Raw genomic sequence first — 16873 nt, forward strand, 5'->3', positions numbered from 1 at the left:
CTAAGATATTCTTGTTACGAGCATAGATATCCTCTACAATGATTCACAAGGCTATTGCACAACTATCACACTGTAATGTTTATAAAAATTTATTTTAGCATCTGTTAAATTTAATATGAAAAAAACCCAATGTTTTATCACCTGCATTTTGGGAAATAATCCTCTCTGACCCAACGATTTCCTTTTAATTGCACTAATCTTTACTTGATGGTTTTAATTTTCCAAACTACAGCAGTGACAATGCACTAAAAAGCTTCAAAGTGGATTAATACACGGAGTGTTGCCCTTAGCTTCCAAGTGGAAATAGCATGCGATGTAGAACTCTTTTTTTGCATTGTTGCAGATACAAAAGTCTCTGTAATACATTTTCTGTGTCTATTTTTAGGTCCCGAAGAAGCAGATTTCAAATGTCCTCTGAATTACATGACCTGCATTGGTACAAACAAATGTGTTCACTTGTCCCAGCTCTGCAATGGTGTTTATGACTGTTCTGATGGGTACGACGAAGGAGTGCATTGTCGGGGTGAGTAGATTTGCTGAGCAAAAAATGCTTTAACTTGAACAAATTTCAATCAGTAGACTTACTGCTAGGTCATAGCTGTTGATAACCATTAGCTTGACTCATGTTCAAAAACAGAAATTCAAGAACAGGTTCTGGGACTTCTACTAGAATCAAATGTAACAATATTCAGTAAAAGGTAAAAGCAGTATGCAATAGTTCAGAAAGTTAAATTAGAATTTAAAAGTCCATTGGACAGATTTCCAGAACTGTCATAATAAAACCCGAGCCCGTAAAAAAAATAAGCAAAAATAAATGAATAAATAAATAAATGAGGGACAAAAAGTGCTATCTAGAATTAATCAATGTAATACTGCAGATTTCACAAAATTACAAATAGTAATTTTTATATAGCTGGGTGAGGATACAGGTTGTCATGCAATATATGACAATTCTTATTCACAGTGATGGGAATCATTTCTTTTCTTGAAGACTCTACTTTTGTAGTGCTTGCTCAACAAGCATTACAGAAAATGAACGTTTGTGTCAGCATATTGATTTTAGCACTGGTTTCAGTATCCAAAAAGAAATCAAACTAGCCACAGCAGTACTTGACCCCTGCCGAGGCTTTCTTATGTTGCAGATGTAGGCTTTTTTTTTGGAGAAGAGTATTTATGATCTCAGTGATTCATATATTTCTATAAATTGCTCTGGTTGTGACAAAGGATTAAAAACTGCCCATGCTGAGTAATACCATATGTATATATATATATATATAAATACATACATATTTAATATACTGTAACTATTTGAATTAGGGGAATAAAAGAATCAGAATGTAAGTGTAAACTAAGTGTTTTTGTTTGTTTGTTTGTTTGTTTGTTCCATATGTAGCAATTTGTGGCCAGTATTTTGGAATGGAGTATCACAAAAAGTCACTTGTCTCCATTCATCCCCCTTTAATTTGTGCTCCAACCAGTTTTGTGATGTTCAGATTGATTCCCACTCCTTCCTTTATTACCATAAATGAGTATGAAAACTTCCCACTGGTAAAATTAACGTCTGCTCTGATAAATTATGATAGCGTTTAGTAAAACATATAAAATGTAAACATTTGATCACAGAGCACACATATGATGAAGTTCTTTTATAGATATTTCTATTAATGTCATAGGTGGTTAACAACTCATTCATATTTTGTAGAAGTTTCCTAACATCTGTCACTAATATGTCATTGTGATATGTTCCTTTGTATCAGAAATTTGAATGCATTACCTTTGAATAGAAAACTGTTGAGTCATTCCGTTGCTGTATTTTCTAAGTGATGAATGTACAAGTGATATGTTTAGATCATCTGTGTGCACAAAATTGGTGAAGGTGTCCCAGAAACCTAGCTGAGTAGTTACTTTGTCCTGGTATTAGTAGCAAAGATGGCATTTAAGTTATGTTCCTCTTTAATTACCATTATCCATGTGATATTTTTGATCTATCAAGGGGGAAACAACAGTTTTAAACATGGAATTGCAAAGAGCTCGCTTGGTCACAGTCCTGTGTTGAAACGTTTTACTAGGGACGCTAGTTGTTCTCTGTAAATAAGAAGTGGTCTGTGCACCAGGCCACAAACTCCTGATTCAAGACATGGGGCACATGACTATGGCAAAGACATTGCAGTGTGCAGGTCACAGTTCCACAAGGGTGAAGGCTTCTAATAATGCTTAAGAACTATCAGAGCATAAACATTCTGTAACTGGAACTATTTTAATTTCTTTCTCTACATTTAACATTCTTTTGTTCATTCATTATATTACGATCTTTGAGAGATATTCAGGCCTGAACCTTTCCCAGGGAAGTAAAAATATGATTGTATCTGCAGTGTGAAATGGTAATGTATGTGAAATTTCAAGGAAATAGTAGTAAATACAATGACATTCCTTTCTCATCATCTTTTATTTCAGGCACATATGCATTTTTTGCTGGCAAATGTAATGCATAAATTCAGGAGGGGTTGTAGCAGTACGAAATAAAAAATGTTTTATTATGTATAGCTGTTTCACATTATGTGTTCCAATGTCCTTCAGAGGAGAAGGGGTCCTTAGTTCACTGAAAATGAAACTCACAGCATGTGTAAGCAGTAAAATATTTGTATTTGGTCATTTTGGTTTCCTAGCTATTTTTTGACTAATTGAAAAATTTTTTAGAGATGCTGGAAGCATAAACAAGTGCTGAAAGTATACACCTGCCCCTTGTTTGAAATGTAGTTTGGGGCTGATCAACGTTCTTAGTCTCAACTTGGTGCCTGATCATGGAGATGAGTGCACTGGCTGTTTGGTGGCTTGACAAGGCTCAGGTGAAAATTACTGATGCCAAAACTAGACCCAGGCTTGAGTAGTAAAGTAGCAAAGGAGTGGTTTGAAGCTGTTCTTGTCAGTGAAGCTTTTTACTTTAGCACAGTTCTTCGTATTTCTTCCAAGGGCCAGATCTCTATTTCTGTTGCATTTTCAACCACTTTTAAAGCTCAGCCAAGCAACACACTGAGATTTCTTGTGCCACAGGGGAGCCGCCAAATTACCGCAAGCTGAACTATTTGAGCTCAGCATGTTTTCTTCCCACGCTTCATCCCAACACGCCGTGCTCATGAGCTTGCCTAGGGCATTGCCAGTATGGAACTGGGACTGGCTGCGGTCAGCTACTGCAGGGGTCCCATGCCTTCACATTGCTCCAGCCTCAGCTTCTGTGGTTTTCTGAAGGTGAAAATACCTTGTACTTTTGTGAAGGTTTTAGGAACGGCTTAGACAAATATCCATCAAGGATAGGAAGACGGAGTTACTTGGGCTTGAGTTGGTAAAAGATTAGATATGTCCTTAAGGTAATTTCTGGAGAATTATGCTCACGTTCCTATGAATCTTAGAAAGAGATTTTAATAGGGCTGCAGAGGTGATCTGTGCAGTTCTATAAATCTGTACTTTTTATATAATGGCAAGAAATTGGAGATGATATGTCACAATTAGTTTTTTCTCTGATCTAGAGCTATAGAAAACAAGGACTTCTACAGAATATAGAAATGCCCTTTTTCACTTAATTAGCTTAAGAACTAAGTTATTATTAATAGTGAAGGAATTATTATGCTAAAATTATGGGCAATTCAGCCAGCAAATACTACAGGATTACTGAAAAAAAAAAAAAACAAAAAAAAAAACCCTAACCTAGCACAAATGGTCTGAAATTCTGGCTTTGTGCCAGTCTATCATAAAATTGAACACTTTTGGAGCAATTACCAAGGAACAAAACTGACAGAAATAACAGGGGCCCAGGTAAGAGCCCAGTGCAATTACACACTGATGCTCCGACATTAAAGGTGAAGTATGTTTTGCATCACACTGCAGCGTCCATTACATGGTGATGGGCACTGCTGTGGGAATACTGCAGCAAGTTTATCCCTCGTAGCTGGCAAGACAATATAACAGCTTTAACAGCCTATGTGTACAGTTCTCCAATGGACACATTAACAGTAAAGTACATGGGGACCTCATTAAATAGTCTTCTGTCAAAGCTATGATGTGGGTTAAGCTCTGTGCTTTTTGGTTTGAGGACAGACAAGGCAATGCTTTGGGGAGAGAAGGGAAAGAGGAACACTGGAGGGAAAATCTGGAGGTTTGCTCTTGCACTAACCTCTGAAGTGTAAGCGGTGAGCAGGTTTTTGAGGACACTTGCATTGCAATTGCTGCTACTGGTCAGCTCTCAGTAGTGTCTGCCTAGTACCCCATATGTGAAGTGCCAAGGATGCTGCTCTGGGACTTGGGGAGCCCACAGTGAGCACGCGTTGCTCATCCTGGCTCTGGGTCACAGCAGCTCCTCTCACAAGCCAGAGCTGCATGAAACATGCAACTGTATCTTTTCCTATTTGTGATACTGAGTATTCAATCACCTATTGAAATTAATAGTAATAGCAGGACTGCAGCATCTGTTAAAGCCCTTGCTATTTTGAGAGTCACAGTCAACAAATTGCCTGCATGTTTCCCTGCCTGCCTTACCTGACCCCGGTAACAGGACGAGCCTGGGCAGACAGGACAATTTATGTTACATTTGGAATGATGTCTTATGAATATAATTTGGGAAAAACAATTGATATATTAATTGGGTGTAACCCAACATGTTTTTATAGACTAATTACAAATAAGAAAATGTAGGACAGATCACAGTGGTCTCTTGATGTACTTTTAAAATTAAAGCTAGAAGTGTAACTGAACTTCACTGAGATCTGATAGAGTCCTTTTTGGATTATTTAGATCTTTGTTAACTGGGATCTGAAGTATGGTCTCTAGTCTTTAAAATGTACAAAGATAAACTCCGGATCATTTAGCATTAAAAAAACCCTGCAAAACACAAATACAAAGCATTTAGTTAAATAATTGAAATGTTTGCAGCAGCTTATAATCAAGATATTAATTTCCAGGTTAGACTTTTTGAATCAATTGTTACAAGATGAAGATTAATGTTGATTCTGTTGAATCATGTATTCACTTACTTCTACAGCTGGAACACTGGGAAATTTCAAGTAGCGCTTACCAGAGGCAAAAACACACATTCAGAATTTTATGGGATCTTCAGACCTTTCAAGAATGAGAAATTACAAAACTAAATGTTATAATATTGTGGAGATACATTTAGATCCAAATCTACCTGTTCTGGTTTTTTTCTTTCTTTCCCTCCACTTTTCCTTTCCCATGAAGTATTGTTTCAAAAGAAGAAAGAAAATCTAAATTAGTCCAGAATTGTAAATGTTCCCAGCATTTTCTCATGAGACCTTTCCTGTGTACACCTGCAAAAGAAATCTCTGTAAACTCATTTGGTTTATTCTGACAAGCTTGAAATCACTCCTCATCTTCTAAGACTGTGATGTACAAAGTGTCACATCAGGTTACTGAATCCTTGAACCCCCAGGAAATCTCACACTGCTCCTGATGTACCAACAGGGCTGCTGAAACCATCAGGTAATGCTCAAAATTATTCCCTCTGCAACCACTCTGCATTTTGAATCAAGCTTTTCACTTCTGGTTATAAGATAGAAAAGAGAAAAAAGAATAGGCACTAAAAAAAAAAGATGATCATAGGCAGTCTTGCTTTGGAACAGAGCTTGTAGTAAATAACTGCATTTGTCTGGGCAAAAGCATATCTTGCATTGTTGGGGTTTATTTTGTCTTTTTCTCATTTTACCTTCCAACTATCCAGTTCCTTGTACGCTATTCTCATCTTTTTACCTTTATGCAGTATGATGTGGCTCATTGAAATTATCCAAGGTCATTTAGTCTGTTCTGCTGTCAAGAGAAAGAAGGCATGGGCTTGGTGATTTAATAACTTTCTATCACAAAATCCTATTGCAGCGAAGCAAATTAAAGGTGGCTGGAAGGGGGAGGAGAGCAGAGGAAGGAATTTGAGTGATGTGATTTCATTCCACCTTTTATGGGCTATTGCTAAAGAGATGTCTCAGGCCAGAGTACACAAATGAACACCACTGTTAAGGTGTCAGTATTGTCTGTATAGTACATGATGCGTAGAATTTAAAAGTTTCACCATATGTGATAATAATAATATGTGATACCAGATCATTAAAAAGCATAGGGTGGAAGCTGTGTAGAGTTTTGTGATTCTGTATGTTGAAAGAGTGGTGCATATTTTAACTGCTCCCAATCAGTAATCCCAATCAGTAATTTTCTTGCAAGAAAAAAGATGGATAATGTTTCTGGCAAAACCAAAGGCTGGTCAGCTACAGCCTCCCTCAATATAATTGCTGACTAGCTTTCCTGATAAGCAAAAATGGTTTTAGATATATAAACATTCTTCAAGGTTTTGGAAGCCATCTTTGCAGTGGGAAATATACTCTTGCATGTTTGAACCATGGAGTTCTTTCTCATCTTTCTTATATGACGGGATTAAAGATTATAACTCCATGAACTCTATGAACTCCAATATTTTAGTTTTTCTATGATTCTATTGCCAAGTAAATGCATAAACCTTAACAGACATTAATGTCTTATATTTTAAACTAGATCACAGTAGTTGAACAAACCAGATAGCTGGCATGGTGAAGAACTGGCTTACACAATCTTGATGAGAATAGCTCCAGTCAGTGCAGCAGGAGCATGCGATGGAATGATCTGAGAAAGTTTTGTTCTACATCCATGGGATTTAGGTTAAATGCTCTTTGTTGTTGGTTGTTATAAAAAAAAGAAAACTGGCATTCGAACTCTTATAGTAAGCATCCAATTTTCAGTGTTCAGTTTCAGTTTTAAGAATTTTAATTATCTTTCTCTTCATTATTGTGTATTATTACCTAATAAGTTTTGTTGTACAGCCAGTAGCATTCTTTAAGGAGTTACCTCACATAACATGTATGTATATCTATTAATTGCAAAGTACTTTTATTTAGATAAATACTCTAGAAATAATCTCTATAGTAGGAATTCTGGGGCAAAAAGCCCTGAAATTCATAAATTCACTCTATGAGCAGGAATTAGAGCTGCTACTTGGCTTCCAGTACTTTACATCATCGAGTATTTCTTCAATTCATCTTCAAAACAAAGACATGGAAACAGCTTTCCAGTGAAGAGGAGCTAGGGCCCTGACACCAAATGCATATAGAACTGTAGTAACCTTGAGGCACTGGGAGAATGATGGCAAAAGGTTTCTCATCGGCTTACTGGAGGGAAAGGAAGGTATAGTTTAGACTTACTGAAATCTTATACTTTTTCCAGTTTCTGCTTGAGGTTTGTTTGTTTGTTTGTGTTTTTCCTTTTTCAGTATGTATCTTTGGAGTATATGGGAACTTCTTAATTTATAACTACAGAGTAAGAAGAATTCAGTTAATATTTCTTATATTAATTATAAACTTATATCTGATGAGGAAAACTGGGTAGGAAGCAGCCATCCACCAATAAAGTCATCACTATTAAATTTCGTAGATTCCTTTTCTAGTGACATTATTTATGTGTTCATTGCTCATATCAACAGAATTGTAAAGTAAGTGAGTAACCTGATGTTTGAAGTCTGAATGAAAATTAAGTTTAAGGTACATTTGATGAAAAACATGGCTTTGGTCTCCTTAAGTTTATTCATAAAGCTGACCTAAATTTACAGAATAGTATCAAATGGAAAATAGAAATGAAGAAAGAAAAGAGAAAATTCCAGGGCTAGCATCACATAATTTGTCAGAAGTGTAGTTGTCAGTTTTCTGCCCCAGGAGCCCTCAGCCAAGCTAAATTATGAGACTTGGTTTCAAGTTTTTTCCCTCCCTGCCTGAGGGGATTTGACTTCCCAGCTCCTTATCTTCACAAGGTGAATAAACAAACGTGCAAACTACAAGATGTTCTGTGTGGGGGATACAGCTCCTCCTCATGGTGCTCCTCTCTGAAATAAACAGTTAAACATTTATTATAACAAATACTTGGAGCTCCAGCTGTGTTCACTATATTTCTTTCCCATGGCGAAGAGTCGGTCTTGTTTTTCAGTTAGTTCTGTCTTAGCCTTTATTTGTATATTACTAATCAAAATGGTTTAATTCTGTGTGTTGGAGTAAATGCACTCCCACTTGGCATATATATATGGTCCTGTGTGGCATCCACTTTCCTGGCCATGTCTATACAGTGTGTATCTGAGAACTTGGAGGCATCATTTTCAGGCCACGCACTGAATCAGACAGCAATCTTCAGCCTTTACTCAGTGTTGAAGCACTTTGGAACTCTCTGGGGAAGGCTGGTCTCCTTCCCCGCTGACATGCTGCCTGTCGTATTGCGTATCCCCATGCCTCTGGAGAATGACGGAATGAAAAGGACATCTCAGGGCAGTGGATTTAGGGCACTCCTGGAAAAAGGAGTTCAAGTGCCTCTAAATTGTGCAAAGATATGAACATGTTTCTCTTGGGTCCCCTGTCTTCCTTCCCTTGAGAATAAAAGAGAGACAAATTGAAACAAGTAAAGGTTTCATTCAAACAGTTCTTACTCTTCCTTTCTTGCTTTTCAGTAGCTAGAAAGCATTGTCTAGTTTCTACAGAGGCTTCCTGATATGCAATATGTAGTCTGTTATATCAAGGAAAACAGGATTAGCCAAGCTTAAATCTTTTCAGGTCAGTTATTTACACAATCAGGAAACTTGATGAAGGAAGCTTCCTTTGCCTGGTTTTTAATCATTCCTTTAAAGTGTTCAGAAGGTAATACATCAGGAAGATTTCTTTAGGCTATTCTGCCTTTTTACACAATACAATTCATAGGTGGAAAAAAAAAAAAAAGAAAGAAAGGAAAAGAACTCATTCATTTTTCTCCTAGACAAGGATTTCAATTTCTTACCACATCCCACTTCTTGCATTTTGCAACTTTATATTCAAGAAATTGTATAATCAGAAAGTTTAAGTCATTGTCATGTCTTGTAATACAATTTAAAAATTAAAAGTTACCATCATTCCTTAGACTGTGATAAACAAGTCAAAATGACACCAGCAATCTTAAGTGAGATTGATAATATTCAGTGGTGTGAAAAATTTTGCTTTAATACTTTGAGAAGTAACTCTTAGTTTTCCTCTCTGAAACAAGAATATGCATATAGCGTACAAGAACTGATTTCCAGACTTCATTATTTCTTGTCTGAAAGGTTTTGGTCATCTTTTATTCTCAAAAATCTGAGTCAAGAAAGCATAACTTAATAATTACTTTAGCTCACAGTATTAAGATTGATATTTCAAGCTACACATGAAAAATACAGGTTAACACATTGTGAAACAAAAAAAGTTAAAATTGTAGGGAGATGTGAAAAAGAGAAATGATAGCGTGGGAAAATATAGTCAGTAAATGGCAAGAAAGAAGAATCACTGAAAACAATTAAGAAAGAATGAAAACTAGGAAAATACAGAGTCCGTAGATATAAGGTTTGGCGCATTGCTATACATAAGGGCTAGTAAAGCAGACCTGTGGTTGAAACTTATGCTTTCTCATCATGTTCTTACAGATTTTGAGCTGAGGAAAGTACATACTGCAAACTTCCATTCCTTGAAATTTGGATACAGACAAACTGGAGACTGAATGTCTTAAAATTCACAGATGATATTAAATGGTACTTGTACAAGCTTCAGTAGTACTCACTTAATTAAAGTAATAGAAATTGGCTATATTTGAACCACATATAATTTTAACACTGTTTGGTATATTGCAGAAGCAACATTCCAATCAGTATCTTTATTAACCAAGCATGTTATGCAAAGAAAATGTAGGTCTTCTCTCTAGTTCTCTGCGTGAGTAATGTGCTTCCAAGGTTCTGATGTTCTTTACCTTGAGCATCTCCCCTATGAAGAAAGGCTGAGTGAACTGGGTCTGTTCAGCCTTGAGAAGAGAAGACTGAGAGGGACCTGATCCAGGTCTATAAATATCTAAGGTGTGGGGGGCAGAGTGGTGAGGCCAGACTGTTTTCAGGAGTTTGTGGGGACAGAGCAAGGGGAAACTGCCAGAAACTGCAGCATAGGAAGTTCCACACAAATGTGCACAAGAACTTCTTTACAGTGAAATGACGAAGCACTGGAACAGGCTGCCCAGGGAGGTGGTGGAGTCTCCTTCTCTGGAGATGTTCAAGACCTGCCTGGATGCCTACCTGTGCGACCTGGTGTAGGGAACCTGCTTTGGCAGGGGGATTGGACTCGATGATCTCTGGTGATCCCTTCCAATCCCTACAATTCTGTGATTCTGTGATTCTGTAACTTCTTCAATTATGAAAGCACCTGTTAAAAAAAGTAAACAGTGCTCAACAAGGAAAAAAATTTAGTTGGGATCCAGTCTGAAGTCTACTTCAGTTGATGGCAATATACCATCGAGTGTAGGCCTTTGAATGGGGCCTATCCAAATCTGAAAAATAGCTTGTGCTTAACTTCTAGAAATGCTCATATCGAATTGGTGTTGAAGCTTTTATATATACAAAAGTATGTATTATTTTTCAAGAAACTAGGAAAATGCGAGATGCAGAGAAGGGTGAGCTGTATCTGAAGTGCAGGATGTGACCTTTTCCCACTCTGTGCAGAACACTAATGTTTTCTGGCATGTATCTCAACTGTTGAGTGAGGATGTTACGATTGTATTGGCTGCCCTCTGAACTTTTTAACTCTGGGAAATCGTGCTACAGAAAGGTATTCGATGACATGAAGCTTCCTGAGACTACGTTTAACATCTTTCTAAATTAATTTCTTTTCTATCCAGTCATTCTTAAGCTCCATTAACATGGAGCAAAGTATTAAAAATACCACTTGGTAGATAAGTTATCTTATACATGGGATGGGTCAGTGGAACAATGGACCGTTGTCAGCTTTCAATTTTTCCCAAAGAAAGTGAAGGCCAATAAGAGTGTAAAAGAGGAGGAGTTTGCAGCACAGCAGACTCTTGATTACAAAAATGGGTTTATCAGATGCACAGTGACATTTTTTTGACCCTTTGGGATGTAGCTTGGTTTCCATGCTCGTGTGATCTTCCGTGAGAGCTGATGTCACGTTCCCAGAGCCAGATTATCCAGAGAGAAAATGTCTGTGTTTTAAAATGAAAGAGTCATTTGTAGGGATTTAAGCCGCAAACACATCTCCTCACCATGCTACTGAAGGTCAGAATCCTTGCTCATTAAGAACTACATAGAGCCTTTTAAACAAATGCACTTTTTGATTACCAGCAGGCAATTCAGCACAATTTGTTGCTGTCTATGGTACTTTTTATTTTCTAATGGTCTTGCATATTTCATAGCTTCTTTCAAAATTATGCATCGAATGAAGGGCCTGCCACTAGCTTAGCTGACTTTTTCTCCCTTTTTTAATGATGTGCATCTCCTAGAATTTATCAGAAGGGAATCCAGCTGTGCGTAGGAAAGGCAGCTCTTTGTATCAGTTATGTATATCCACTGAGCAAATCTAATGGTGACAGAAGTCCCTGTGGACCCCTGAAGGATCTTTTTGGGTTAGGGAGCCTGGAGCTGTGACCTGTACTTATGTCAGAGGGTATATGCAAGAGGGGAAGTGTCCTCTACTAAAAGATAAGAGCTGTTGGTTGTTCTACCCCCTGTTCTCAGACTACCTAATTTGAAACTGCTTTTAAAATAAAGGTCCTGTATTTGAAAGAATAATCTCATTTGGTGTATTAATCTTAAACATGGTGATGAGGTCTTTCCATGGCAAGCTGTCTTGATATAATTTCAAGACAATTTCAGGAACCATCCCAAAAACCTAGTGGATAAATAATGTACTTGCAGGATAACAGCTTGTGCCCCTGACTGGTGTCATCATTTTCACCACCACGTCTTAGTTGCATTCTATGTTATTGACTCCAATGATTTATTAAAAACAAACATATAATCATTTAATGAGCATTCAGATCTCGATTTATTTGCTCAACTAGATTTCCAAAGTTAAAACAATGTGCAGTCACATTTTGTGTTCTCTTTTAAATATTTATGACAGAACAGTTCCACTTGGGATCAAGGCATTACTGTAGGAAGTGCCATAGAGTTGCAGATTAGGAGAATAGCTCACAATTCTGAACTATCAAAACACTTAGTTGTCTTTTTGTGAATTGGAGCTGTTTTACTTCATTGAAAGACAACGATGTGATCCAAGAGCATCATGAAATATTTATGCACAGGAAATTTTTAGGTGCAGCAGTTTATTTCTACAGGAAAGTCATGAATGTAGCTTTAAATTCAAGAAGTAATGGCATGTAGCAACATCAGGAGAGAAAAAAAGATGGGAATGAGGTCTGTGCTGCAAATGGTTATGCAGCTACATGAAAACAAAACTGTTCTCATATCCCGAGTATTTGCATTTAAGGACATTGTATTTAGAAATACTTTTGTGGAGTGTAACTATTCTGCCATGAATTGATACAAACATTTTGTGTTAAATAATAATCAGATAATTACAAATTTAAGTGGACACAGCGTGGAGCCTGTCCTTGTACTTCTTGCTAAATCTGAATGTCATATGCTGCATAAGAATCATCCTGAAAACATGGCTCTGCTTAACATGGGAGTTGGATGTTTTGATATTTAGAAAAGGGAAATAAACACATATCCAAACAAGATCTCTTGTTGGTCGTAACGTTTCTTCTTAGAGGAAAGGATAAAACACAGTCATCTTCAGATAGTAATTTCCCTCTCTTGAGCTTACTGGAAAAATGCTTTAAATATCATCATACTTCTTAGTGACATTATGTGGATTATTGTTAAGATGAAGTAAAATGGAGATCATAGATGATTTCTCTCTTACAGTTAGTGGTTTCTATATATGTACCCTATCTAGGTTTACAAAGAAGAACCAGATGAAAGGCAGAAAATGCCCTTACATGATCTGAACAGAAAATCAGTCTTTCTACTATTTGAAAACAGACCTTTTATTCTGAACTCCACCGATATAGGTCAGGTTTTCTGACATTGTCTTGAAACTGATGTAAGGAAATGTATCATTCTAGTGCTGAAACTGGAATTTGTGGGATTTAAGAAAAAGGCAAACATTTTCTGTAAAATTCAGAAATTTGCAACCTTGTAATTTGCGTACCTTAATGAGGTTCCACTCATTACTTTTAATAAAAAAATAATTCTTCCAGTCCAGGATTTTTTTTTTCTTTCTGATAACAGAGGTCTACAACTGGGAGGAAATATGAGCAAATTGCCTCAGCTTTCCTAAGGATTGCTATGGTCCAAAGGAACCTTTGCTGTATAACTAAGGATATATGTAATAAATAAAATATATACCTGAGGATGTAAATGATACGTAGTACATGAATTAGACAGGCTAGTTTGGACCCCAGCTTTATTACCTTCCACATCCACACCAACATATGTATGAAAGGAGATACAGCGCTTTCAGTGAATTTACCTTACATTAGTTGTGTAAGGAAAACTAATCTGTTGGTCTTCATAAAGCTGCCATCAGTTCAGCAATGTCCAGCAAGGATCTAGGAAGCTCGTCTGTCTGTAAACTGTAAGTGAAAGTAGAAATAGCTGTTGGCTCATGTTAGTATGAGTTACAATCCTCTTTCAAAGTAAAAAGTAATATGAATGAAATACATTCTTATTAAGGGATACATCTGCAGGCCTTTGCTTCCAACTTCAGCTGTGAAAGGGCTTCTCACATGTTTCTTTTTTCCCTAATGAAGGCACAGCTGTGCATTTAGGGATTCTCACAAAAAGTATGGTTGTGGAATTCTGCACTTCCAGAATAATTTATCTGCCTTCCAAGAGAGTTGTTCTTAGGAAACTTATTCTTAATGACATTAGTATTGGCTCATATAGTGGGCATGTTGGGGAGGCAGAAGCACGGAAAAGCTACAGTAGTTAAGGAAATGTTTTCATCTTTCAGAATTTCCCTTTGCAACTTGATTTTGAAGTCTTTAGGGAAAGGTAAAGCAATATAATTAGACTCCTGAATGCTAGGAAAAAAAATATAGTGGTAAAGATTTAAAATAACAATTGAAAATTAAGGTCTTTCAAAAAATAAAATATTTTAAGAATTTGAAGATTTGCTGCATTTGGATCAGTATTGCTTTGTCTCTGTGATTTCATCTTGGTTGCTCTGGAATATGCAGTCAAGCCTTTGTAGAGAAGCTTACTAATTTTTTTATCTCAATCCATATCTGTTATTTTAAGAGATGTGTGTCACCAGCTGCAGTGTAATTTCCTTTTAGAATATTACACTAACATTTCTTTGAGCTCCTCGGAGAATCTCCTAATGGATGTTTTCAGGGATAAAGAGATGCATAATCCACAACACTGCAGGATAAAGCTTTTAAGGTTGTTTTGAAATTAGCTGGATTTCATCATATTCATTCAAACTTGTTGTCAAAAATGTTTTTTAAAAATAAAATTGTGCTAAAATTGAGGTCACTTGGAATCTTTAAGAAAATCAGGAGACATAGTGGTGTTCTGGAATGATTAAAAAAAAATCAGAATATATGAAATATTTTCCTTGGTAAATCAGGTACTTGCCAGTAGTACTTGTACCAGTGTACTTGTACATGCCAATCATGCTTTCCTTCCTATTTCCCTGCATTCCTGACATGAGAAAGATGGGATTTTTGTGACACAAAGTTCTGACTTTACAGAGGACCTTCGGTCTGTCTCTTGAACTCCTAGGTTCTAATGTAATAACCATTGTGTGTTACTAGTCTCTTCAAAGACAGTTATGCATGTGAGGGAAAACCAGTTGGTTATTATGAAGAGGCAGGATCAGTGAGGCTGTAGGGTACCGTAGAATAAAACATCATCAATTTGACTGCTATATTCAGAACATGCAACAGGCTCTGCTAATTAAAAATATACTAACGAGAGTAGAGAAAGTGTTGCCTGCTGTGTTCCAATGAAGAAAATAGCTCAAACAATTTCTATGGGATTTGATTGATTTGCAAACTAAGAGAGTAAGTTTGAGGGGAAAAAAATGATACGCACTGCACAAAATTGCTAGCAGTGTTTAGCATTTAGGAGGAATCACAAGTTAAGGAAAGGTTTTGGAAGGAATGATTTAAACGTTTGCTTTTTTTCCTTCCTAAGTAAGAATCAATGACCATTTGCCTTTTAAGTTCCCGTAATCTCTTTACAGAATGAAAATTTCAGAATGTGTTTCTCTCTATACCATCAAATGCTTTGTGGATTTATATTGATGAAGATCTGTATCCTATTTGCAATGGTGATATGTGTTCCTTTTATTCCATTCATCTTTCAACAGTGACAAAAGGTGGCTGTTCTCTTTTTAGTCATAAAGTTAACTTCAAAAAGGAGATGTCAGTGAGTGAAAGAAAGCGATTTTCATCTTTTAAAATCACCACAAACCCATTTGTTATTGATAGATGCCAAAGATGGTTGCAATCATTTTGCATGGTTTTAAGGCAATGATAGCTTTACTTGAGCACACTAAATCTTCACTGGCGACTTACATAAAACATCAGTTACCTCATGGCTGTTGTTCCTTGCAGGGGGAAAATGATAAAGTTAATAACTGCGCAAGTTACATATTTTAATCACTGACAGAAATACTATAATCTATTAATCATTTTGTTGTTGTTTGACCAGTGTTGGGCCTGATTTGTCAGTACATTCATGTGTTTTGTTCAGTATTTTGTCACTGAATTATGATTTCATTTTCCTTTGACCTTGTTTGTCCTTTGCTCTCACAATTGCTGAAACAATTTGGTTAAAATAAAAAATGACCCAAACTTTTATTTTTCAATCAAACTGCACAGAACATAAATCTCAATTAAGCTGACGAAAGTTCAGCTGATTTTCTGCTGTGGTTGCAGCCATGAGTGCTGGCAAGGGACCAAGCACCATGAATAGTCCAACAGTCCAACCTGGTGAGCAACTTGGGCAGTCCAGGAGACATCTCCAAAATGTCCCATGGGCTGTCATAAATCCTCATAAACTGCAGTGAGAGGACTGTTGGAATTATATCTTGATTTTTACTTTTTATTTTTTAAACTAATCAACAACGCATATATTATTGCTTCTGTAGTTACAGCAAATTTGTCTTTTGTTAAACATGCAAATAGCTGGCGCACCTTGTCTGTTCTAATTTAGTGCTATTGTAGAATTCTATGATTCTAATTTGGTGCTATACCTAAAAGATACAAGATTACTTTTATTTTAGAGTATTTCAAGCACTAAAAAAGTGCTCATCAATGGGAGGAGTACCAACATGACCGTGTCCTTGTTGTCTTTTCTTTGGCAAGGTTGATGTGACATGTGGAAAACAAGAATTTGATGCATAGAATTCTGATCTTTCCCAGAGTTTGAATTTAATGTGGTATATTGATAGAAATGTCACACGTTGTTCATGAAGTATACCAGGCAGAAGTAGAATCATAGAATGGTTTGGGTTGGAAGGGATCTTTCAGATCATCTAGTTCCAACCACTCTGCTATAGATTATAGCATTCATGTAATATATCACATCTAAATCTGGACCAAATTAATCAATCTTCTACCCATAACTTGTATTACAATAATTAATATGATAATAAGATTATCGGTCTAACATTTGTGTGATGAGCTTTTCTTTGGGATAATGAAACTGTGCAGGAAAACAAACAAAAACTTCAACTTGCAGGGGATTTTGTATTGTTTAAGTTGGCATCCTGTGAGTGATGAGGAGATGAGAGAGACTATCCTTCCCTCTTCCAAAAACCTCCAAGATAACATATTTTTGTGATTACCGAATTCAGCTGTTCCCCAGAGTTAATAGTAGTATGAAACAGAGTCTTCTCTTCAGTTTGTATCCTGTTCTGTGCCAGACATGTTAACAAATAGTTCTAATATGTGGTTGTAATAAATAACTCTGTGTGGGCTTAAAGGCTGATGCAGACAGTTTAGTCCTACT

At 36.6% G+C, this 16873-nt stretch overlaps 1 protein-coding gene across 1 annotated transcript in view; it reads left to right on the forward strand.

Moving 5' to 3' along the window:
- Positions 1-16873, forward strand: part of LRP1B (LDL receptor related protein 1B) — a gene marked incomplete at both ends in the record, with an annotated part of 589444 nt that overhangs the window by 242173 nt on the left and 330398 nt on the right. Inside the window, one exon of the mRNA XM_079539425.1 lies at positions 386-523. Coding sequence (XP_079395551.1) covers positions 386-523 — 138 coding nt within the window. The remainder of the gene's footprint in view (positions 1-385; positions 524-16873) is intronic.

Source organism: Tetrao urogallus, assembly GCF_951394365.1.
Source record: "Tetrao urogallus genome assembly, chromosome: 8".
NCBI classification, from domain to species: domain Eukaryota; kingdom Metazoa; phylum Chordata; class Aves; order Galliformes; family Phasianidae; genus Tetrao; species Tetrao urogallus.